At 48.0% G+C, this 9513-nt stretch overlaps 1 protein-coding gene across 1 annotated transcript; it reads left to right on the plus strand.

Annotated features, from left to right (window-relative positions):
• The first annotated feature begins 960 nt into the window (after nucleotides 1-960).
• LOC133342301 (NF-kappa-B inhibitor alpha-like) lies at nucleotides 961-8087 on the plus strand. Its single transcript, XM_061551383.1, has 6 exons — nucleotides 961-1503; nucleotides 4280-4385; nucleotides 4750-4966; nucleotides 5289-5377; nucleotides 5830-6078; nucleotides 6658-8087. Exons 1-6 carry the CDS (start codon nucleotides 1217-1219, stop codon nucleotides 6688-6690), a joined length of 981 nt encoding a protein of 326 aa, XP_061407367.1. The 5' UTR covers nucleotides 961-1216; the 3' UTR covers nucleotides 6691-8087.
• Nucleotides 8088-9513: the final 1426 nt, after the last annotated feature.

The raw sequence follows: 9513 nt of genomic DNA on the forward strand, positions 1-9513 counted from the left end.
CAGCTGCTACATATGGATAATGCAAGTGGATTACTTGTTAACCCACGTGCATATGTGTATGTACTGTTGCCGCATAATTGTTATCGGCAATTTGAAGATGTTGATACCACTCCAGCTGTTGCCAACCTCAGTGGTGAGTGATGTCTGAACTGAGCCTTCACTTCACCAACCCGCAATGACCAACGTGGTGAAGTATGGTCAAAACAACCCTCACGACCGACACTGTGTGGAAGAGGCCTTCATCCAGTAGTCAATTGACAAAAGGGCTGTGAATACTGATTGATGTATACTGCATTGCATTTTGGATCTTTACAATGCAGGATCGTGGGGATGCCTTGATCCAGCAGTGGATTGAGCATGGCTGATGACATTATATATTGAACCTGCAGTTTAAGATTGCATACTTATTTTATGACCCAATAGAGATAGTTGCACAAGTAACTTAAAACATCTACTCAATATCATGCAGTGTATAATACGTGCCGTCAAATACTAACAACATACTAAATCCACCACCGACACTTAAATAACAACCTATGACAAAAAAAAAGCTTTTGAGTTATATAAACGCTAACGTTTTTTAATTATTATTCAACATGTTGATACCGGTGAAAGTGTTCAAATGTGTTTTTTTGCGTTACGCAAGCAGTTTGTTGTTGTCAATACTGTCCTGTCAAAGGTGTTAATTAACACAGTACCACGTTCCCCAGTACACACGCAAAACAAACGCCGGCCTAAAGTTGCGTTTTGCAAAAGCTCTTAGGTCCCGGATAATGTTGCCTTTGCATAAAGCATCCCTGTTGCCCGGGGCGGTGGTGGGTGGTGTGACCCGTTGACAAGCACGCAAGCAGACCGACCCCATCACGAGGGCCCTGGGGAAATTCCCGTGAATAACAAAGAAGCAAGGGCGGACTTTCCCTCGGCACTGGGCGGTCACATAAAACTTCCGCACAGCTCGCGAAGCCCTCACACACACAGCCTCCTCCTCCTGCCTTCCTTCCTCCCCGCTCGAGCGAGACAAGGCCACACGGATCTCCGATTAATTCACAGCACGCAAACGCTGCGGCCAGACAAATCCTCCCGACAAGCCGTATTAGCACACGCAGCCGTTTGTCGTCGGGCAGGCACTTTAGGATTTCAGCTTTTTTTTTGGGGGGGGGGGGGGTCGAGGGATTTTCATCTCGTTTCTCGGATCGTATTTTACTTCGCGGCAGACATGGAGAGCAGCGGTGCTGAGTATCGCCACGACATCCCGACTCGGGCTAAAGACGCCAAACATCTCGACGGGTCCATGACCAACGAGGATCGTGAAGACTCCGGCATCTGCTCGTTGCAAGATTCGGTCGACCAGGACGACCAGAGCGTGAGGGCTCTGCGACTGGAGGTCCAGCAGCTTCAGCAGTATCATCAGCAGCAGCAGCAATGTCAACATCAGCAGCAGCCGCAGCAGCAGGCGCACAGCACGGACAATCTTCTCAGGATGGAGGATGAGAATGGGGATACGTGAGTCGCTTTTTCTCCCACGTTGTGTCGTGATCGCCTTGTCGTCGATTGTGTCAAGAGTTGATCAAGTCTCGTCTAGACCTGGCTTCATTGATATGTAAACACAGTACAGTACGTGTTAAATATTTAAATACGTTTACAGGTTTGCAGTATCTTAAGAGATGAAACAAATATTCAGTATATACTTTCATAGCAAGCCGATCCTTTAATGGTTATTTCGGCATATAATTGTGTTGTTCCAGTTAGTAGAGATGCTAATGAACTCGAGGGTTTACAATCAGCACATTGGAACTGAGTGGGGTACCTCTCCACTGTGGTCATGTTTAGACTTTTAGTGATCCAGTGGCCCTCATCCTGCTATGATCACATAGCAGATGATTATTCAAATGCTGGCCGCATTGTGACACCAAACCAAAAGCGGTGCGTGGCAGTCACTTCTTACACAACAGTCGAATCAGGCAAAATTCCTGCTGCGCCAAAATGCGATTATAACTGCAACCACTGTGTGCCCACGGAGGTGTTCCGTCAACAATCGTAGACGCTAAACATTGCCCCGTGGCACGACGCCTTCCCACCGGGGCGCGAAGGAGCCGTGGCGCAGAGGGGGCCCGATCTGCCACCCGTTCGTGAACGTGGCATGGAAACTCCGCGCGTGCGGTGGTGGAGCCATCGACTTCGCGACGCCACAGGGGATGTTGTTGGTGGTGGTGGTTGTGGTTGCACAACTAAGGGGCCATCCATTGAGTGCGTACGCATGGAGGGGGGGTTAACCCAAATGCGTAGCTTGCGTATGGGGGGGTCTACTGACAATGTACATAGCATAAGAAACTGGGGGTGGGGGGGTGAAGCCTCGATAATAATTTGTCTACATTGCCCTTCAACTGAGTTAGATCGTCCGGCGGTGGACTATCTGTTTGCTTAAACACGTTAATATTATTAACCTTTGATCGTTTCTGCGTGGATTAAATATCGGCCGTTCTATAGGATTCGCGGGGGGGGGGGGGTGTAAAAAGTCCGCGTGCGTACAGGGAGGGGGAGGAGAGGGCTCAAGTTTTGACAGATTTCTTTGCGTACCCACTACATGGGTGGCCCCTAACTTCTGCCCTTGCTGTTGTGTGCGAGATGCGTCTGGGACATTCCGTTCCTTGTGCAAGCCTCAGAACACGGGCTCCTGGCCACGCTTCCTGCTGGGATTTGTCCCAACGCCCAAGTTGTTGTTTTTTTAATTCATAAAGTTATTTCCTGCTCATTTGAGAATTGCAGACGGAATTCCGTGTCAAGTTTTCACAGCCTTTTGAGGCAGTGGTGGTAATTCCACATTCTTATGGTGGGCGTGAATTTACCCGCAGCCAGCGACTTTAACTCAAGTCGTTTTTGCACGAAAAAATGTCTGCCGGCCTAAACGCCCGCCACTTTGTTTTCATTTCGCCACAGTCCATTTCCCCTTTTCTATACTGCACGCAGTCTACACATATTACTGTGGAGCCCATGGGGATGCTACTCCCAACACACACCGTGGCCAATGATGACATTTTCAGAATGAACAAGAGTTTCGTCCACTGCCAGTTCGGTAAACAACATTTGTGGAAGCATTCATGTACTGTAATGAGCAATACAGACTCAACAGCGTCTGCTCATGAGTGGCTGTAACTCGTTGCAGTACTTATTGGGAGGCAGGAGTTGGCACAAAGGTGGTAACCAGACATAAAAGCCTCAGCTGCCATCTTCGTGCCAGAAGCAGCAGCAGCTAAGTGTTGGTCACCAATGTGGTGGTCTAGTTGCTGCACTGCACTTGTGTAAGACATCTGAGCAAACTGTCCAACAGCGAATGGCCCATACCAGCTATCAATTATGTTTTGCGTTTTACCCTCATGGTTAATTCCTGAATACATTTGGCCTACATTAGGATTATCTTGTGTAAGTGGTTTGAGAAATCAGCTATTGTGCTGCAGCACCGCAAGACTGAGAGGTGGCGTGGAGAGGCATTCGTCCAGCAGTGGATTGATAGTGGCTGATGATAAAAAGCAAAGAAAGATCACGACCAAAGAGGATATGTTGTCGATTACAGTGACGTGCTTTCTAAAACACACAATGTATTGTGAGTTGTGTAATGTGGACGTATCAGCATTACTCAAGGTACTTGGGGAACATTTTTTAAGTGCATACTTGAAAGTATTTGGTTAATTATAGCCACACTGTACTGAATGTAGGAATGCTGCACAATTTCGACATTCGAGTTGCACAATGTTCACTTGTCATGGTGCAACATTGCAGCGTTACTGCTTTAACATGTTTAGAATATTAACTGACAAACATGTGAAAATAAAATGGTTGCTGCTGATGTCAGTTGCTATATTTGGACCTTCGTCATGGGTTTATATGGCACCAGGGCGATAAATGATAACGACACTCTTGTTGCCAAACAGCCTAGCCATAAACAAGTAAATTAGCTTGGTCTGATGGCGATGCATATTATTTATTCGTGACGAAACTAATTCATAATCATATGGTTCTTTCCAAAATATACTTACCGACATAAAGATGTGACAATTACAGTACTGCCTGCATAGTATTAACATTTATATCGCAATTGAATCTTGCCAAGTAAGGTTGAGGGCAGTAGTCCCCAGATGTTCTATACCCGTGGGCCACTCCTCACGGCCTTGCCAACCGGCGGTGTTCCGCGGGCCTCGTGTTGGGAACCACGCGCATAGGGAATACTTCCGTACGTACTTGACTGTGCATTCACGTACAATCTCCCCTTTGTGCGCCACAGGTTGCTGCACCTGGCAATCATTCACGAGAAGCCGGCGCTCGCCCAGCAGATCGTCTCCAGCACGTCAAACACCTCCCTGCTGGAGAAGCAGAACTTCCTGCAGCAGGTGTGTGTGACTCGTGACCGGAGCGTCGCTCTCGCGTGCATGCATGTGTGAGGCCCCAAGGGAGTCGTTGCATGCAAGAGGCGCCTCCACTTCGTTTGGTTGCCTCAAGATTGGCGGGGCTAATCGCAATTGACCCGATTCGTAACTATACATATCCAACTCAGGATAATGTTATTAATGACGGCGGTGAAAGTAGACCGCCGACGGAGTCGGATGACGAGAGTGGATGCCGATCAACAGATGGTTGTCGGTGATTAACGGTGGCTTGTGGAGACGGAGCTTATTTCTACGAAACCGAGCAGCGTCTGACTGTACGATGACGAAGTCTCCCACCCACCTACCCCTCTCTCTCCGGCTCCCGCAGACGCCGCTGCACCTGGCGGCGGCGGTGGGCGACGTGGCGCTCGTGCGTGCGCTGGCGGAGGCCGGCGTGCAGCTGGACGTGCCGGACCTGCGTGGGGACACTCCGCTGCACGTCGCGTGCCGCTGCAGCCAGCGCGCCGGGGACATCCTGCGGGCGCTCGCTCTCCCGACGCGACCCCAGCAGTTCCAGCGAGCCCTTGGCACGCTCAACTACCGCGGTACGACCACTACTCAATATACTCTTAACCCTCGTATGTACACTCTATGTATACTTGCATTTATACACGAATGTATGTTGAACTTCTTTCGCTCCGTACGTAGCCAACCTCACGAATCAGAGGCGCTAATATCGGTATATATATATAGCCAACCACTTGTTCAAGGTGATTTTTACTAATGTATATTATTTTAAATCTCAAAATTCTGTATAATTATAGCTTAACAGCGATTTACACTATTAATGATAATCGGTTACACCTTCAGCTATTTACGGTTGGTTATTTTAAGCGCGCGTCTCACACAAGTTTACTTGCTCCGTAGGCCTTACGTGCTTGCACTTGTCCGTCCTGCTGGCGAAGAGGGACGTGATGGACTGCGTGCTCGAGCTGGGGGCAGACATCAATGCCCAGGTTGGTATAGTTAGGATAGCTAATTAGTATGACCAGTTAGTATTGCTACGTACACACACGCAAGACACCCAACACAAGCTACAAGAGAATGAACATTCTTCATAGCAGGGCTGGGGAACCTCTTCATTATCCAGGGCTAAATAGGAACTTTCAAAAACCTTTGGCGGGCGACCACCCAATAACACACGCCTTAGCATGATACAAGAACAAAGCGAGGAAATTACTATGGCTCAAATGTAGCTATCCGATGTGTTTTTAGTTCGTACCACGTGCTCTTCAGCACGATGTCTGACGTTTCACTCCACATGCCGGGAGCTTTCTTCAGACACTTAATTAAGTTTCTGAACAACGGGGTTGGGAGCGAATCGTCGAACATCGTTAGGAACACCGTCGCCATGCGACTCCGCCAACGACGTTCCTTTTCCGCACCCTCCTCGCCCGCTGGCGCGCAGGAGCTGAGCAGCGGCCGCTCCGCCCTGCACCTGGCGGTGGAGGCGGGCGACGCGATGATGGCAGCCGCGCTGCTGCGGAGGGGCGCCGACCCCAACGTGAGGACACGCGCCGACTGCACCCCGCTGCACGTGGCGGCCGGTCGCGGGGACACCCGCCTCGCCGCCGTGCTGGTGCGGCATGGCGCCGACGTCGAGCAGGAGAACTGGGAGCACGAGACGCCCGCCGAGCTCGCCCTCAACTGGCCCGAGGTGAGCACCGGGGCGGCGAGGGGTGGGGGGGAGACCCTTTAGCAGCAGGCGGGCGACTCGGGAGGACCCCGCGTGGTGCAAACATGGGGAATATCTTGAAAAGGGAGAACGTCTTGGGACGTCTCGCGGACGCATTGTCCACTGTCGAACGTTCCTCGGAGAAGTTTTGAGATTCACCCCGTGACTTCCAAAGCTGTTGACCGATTATCAAAACTTAACGTCGCGCTGGGAACCGTTGCTGTTCCTCCACACGGCATCACCGATTGTCGCCTTGTGCAACAAATGGCACTTCTGGGGCTTCCTATGTCGGTTGGAACCGCTGTAGGGTTGTTATTTTTATTCAACCATTAATGTATCATTACCGAGTATTGTCGCGTGATGTTAACAGTTCATACATTACTCAATTGTCAGTTTCGTTCATGCCATAGTATCGCACTGTACGCGCCCACTGGCCATGCAGTTGGGACCACGCGAGATATAAGAACAAGGGCGCATTTGTGTGGACACGAAGCGACGTCCGTGCCGATGTCACTCAAAACGGCCATGCAGCTGAACACTTCTTTCCCTTCTCTTTCGCAGATGAAGTCCGTCTTGTGCTACGACCGGAGGTGAGAAGAGCCAACGCCTCACTGAAGTCGTGCGGACGTTTTCAAAACATGACGAATCGAGGCACCCTTGGTGCTCGGAGACCTGGGAAATCTCCGGGGTTTCCCGTCCCGGTTCTACGAGGCGAGGCGGCTACCCGAGGTGGAGCAGGGTGCATGAAAAACATTCGGCTAGAGTGACGTGTCAGCCACCGATAGGATCCCGAGGCTTCCATGCGCGACAAGACCTCGTGCTTCTGTCTCAACCAAAGTCTGAAGGAGGGATTTTCGTGTGTGCGCGCGCACACGCAGTTCTGGTCCTGTGTAAGAAGAGCCGGCGGAATTCAGCCTCCTGTTTAACTCTTGTGGAGACGGGAGAGGCTCACCACGACGGTGTTGCTGGTACCTTTCGGAGCCCATAGCACAGCTCACAGTCGCCACCATCAGAGCTCTGCGATTCGTTACATGGAGTAAATATGAGTAAAACATATTGCTGATATGTATGTAAGTTGTATTTTTGTTGTAAACCAAAACATACTGAACAAGTGGGGTAGTCACAATGCCATGCATGCACAGTGAGCCATTGGCCACTCACCTTTGTCGATGTTGCATTAAACTAGGGCTGAACGATGTGGGGAAAATGTCGAATTGTGATTTTTCTGACAGATATTGCGATTTGATTTGCGATTACATTTGTTTAAGTCAAGCTTCAGTTCAATATTCACTGTGTAATAAATTTAAAACATGTGATGGAGCATTACCACATAATACCATCAAAATATGAACTGCTCTATACTAATGCATGGATGAGAACTTAAAAGATATGAATTGCTTCCAACGTATATTTATTAAAATGTTTTAATTGAAATAGAACAATCAAACATAAAACAATTGTTAAGTTATATAAATAATATTATAATAAAACATCAAACAATTCCAATAACAACGTAATACGACTTTTTAAATCACAGCCTTTGCGATTTGCTAATCGCATTGTTTCAAATTGCGATTTGATTTGAAATCGATTAATCGTTTAGCCCTTCATTAAACCCTGGGAATGTACTCTGAATATTCTTCCAAAAAATGGTGGAAAAGGTAACAAAAAAATTCGTGGGATTCTTAAGGGAACCTTATTCCTCACTACTTAGAAATAAGATTACATCCTTAAATTGTGTATTATAGTTTGTATATATTACGTGTAAAAAGTTGCGTACAGTTTTAAGGCGTGTTGTACATTGTAAAGTCCAAAACAGAGTTACGCGAGTTAAACTGCATTGTGCAGTATTTTTACGGATTTCACATTTTTTTTAAATTCCGTACCATTTTATAACTGCGATGTAAGATATTGTAAATGTACTTTTCCCATTCAACCTAGAGGGTTTTTTTTTGTCTTATGTGCAAATAAATTTAGGACCTGTTAATTTACTTTTGTGAAAATGTTTTCTCATGCACGTGTGCAAGTGATGGTGGTGTGTTAGTGCCCGAAGCTTGACAACGCATCCCCATTGGCTGGCTTCTGCACTGCATGCTGAACGATGCCCTCAACTCGATTGGCTTATGCGCAATCGGCGAATTAAAATTCTGCGTGATCTAACGTGGGAAAATACATCGTCCTCATTGAGAAAATCTGATGTAAGGGCCGAACATTTTTGTAAATGCGTGGGATTTTACCTGATGATGTCACTAGCACAAAAACGGGAAGAGAGTGGCCTATATACGTAACTCCACGCAACTCTTAGAGAAATGCTCGGGGATTTTTCCCCCCCACCAATGGTGGGCTATTTTTTTGTGAATGAAACATTTATGAATGGAAAAATTAACTCGGAGAACTTGTTCACACCTTTTAGGGCCATGCATCACCGTGTCATGTCAACGGGAAGTAACATTTTAACACAAATGGAAAAAAATAATATTGCTGTAAAAAGTTCTGCAGTGCAACGATATAGTAGTGTTCGTCCGACGCATGGCAGTGGGGTCTCCAGTTCAATCCCACTTCCTGGCACTCCAGTTGAAACAATGAGATGGGTATCTTAAATTCCCCCCACAGCCTCTATCCACCCTGCAGTGTACATGGGTATTATCGTCAATGTGGCGGGGTAAAGTGTGGTGACTGCCACCTCTTCCAAGATGTGTGTGGCCAGCGTGCAAGAGTAGGCCAAATACCCGGTAGATTGGCTCGAATGCTAGTCGAGGTCCTGCGAGCACGAGCGTGCAACTGCAGGGCTGCCACTTAACCCATGCCAGGAGTGTACTGAACATTCATACAGAATTGTCCCATGGGATGTTGGCTATCAACAACAAGGCAACTCCTATGACTAATTGGGAATGGGACGCAAGCGTAGGATTGATCACCCTGTCGCTGGCCGCCTTTGGGGAGGGTGTATAGTGTGAAAGGCCGAAACACCCGAGGAACCAAAGGTACACTACTGACGATGCGCTCCCAAAATTTCACCAGGCTCACTGTTCATGAACTCTTGGAAGTGCTTGCACAAAGGATAGTAACATCGCATCCTGTGTTCTTGAAATCAGGTGACAATGCCATCTCTCGTGGGCAAGAGTCAGCAACCTGCGGCTCTGGAGCCGCATGCGGCTCTTCAAAGACTGCCTCGTGACGTTTTTCATTATGGACCCACCGCCTCGTAATCACGTGTAAAAAATTTTTCACGTGGATTTTTTTTTGCCGAATTCGAAAATATTGGCTCTTTGTTATTTAACTGACGACCCCTGCACGTGATCCTACGAAGTAAGAATCCACCGTGCACCTGCACACAAACTGAATTTATCCATAAAAGAGGGGGGTAGGTTAGATTGCGTAAATATAAATGTGTCGTTAAACCGCCAATGACACAGC

The sequence above is a fragment of the Lethenteron reissneri genome, chromosome 14 (genome assembly GCF_015708825.2).
Source record: "Lethenteron reissneri isolate LAM-NWPU_2019-01 chromosome 14, ASM1570882v1, whole genome shotgun sequence".
In the NCBI taxonomy this organism is placed as follows: Eukaryota; Metazoa; Chordata; class Hyperoartia; order Petromyzontiformes; family Petromyzontidae; genus Lethenteron; species Lethenteron reissneri.

Coding starts and splice junctions, on each gene's coding strand:
- LOC133342301 (XM_061551383.1), top strand. CDS start 1,217: ATGGAGAGCAGCGGTGCTGAGTATCGCCACGACATCCCGACTCGGGCT. Junction 1,504..4,279: donor GAGGATGAGAATGGGGATAC/GTGAGTCGCTTT, acceptor TGTGCGCCACAG/GTTGCTGCACCTGGCAATCA. Junction 4,967..5,288: donor TGGCACGCTCAACTACCGCG/GTACGACCACTA, acceptor CTTGCTCCGTAG/GCCTTACGTGCTTGCACTTG.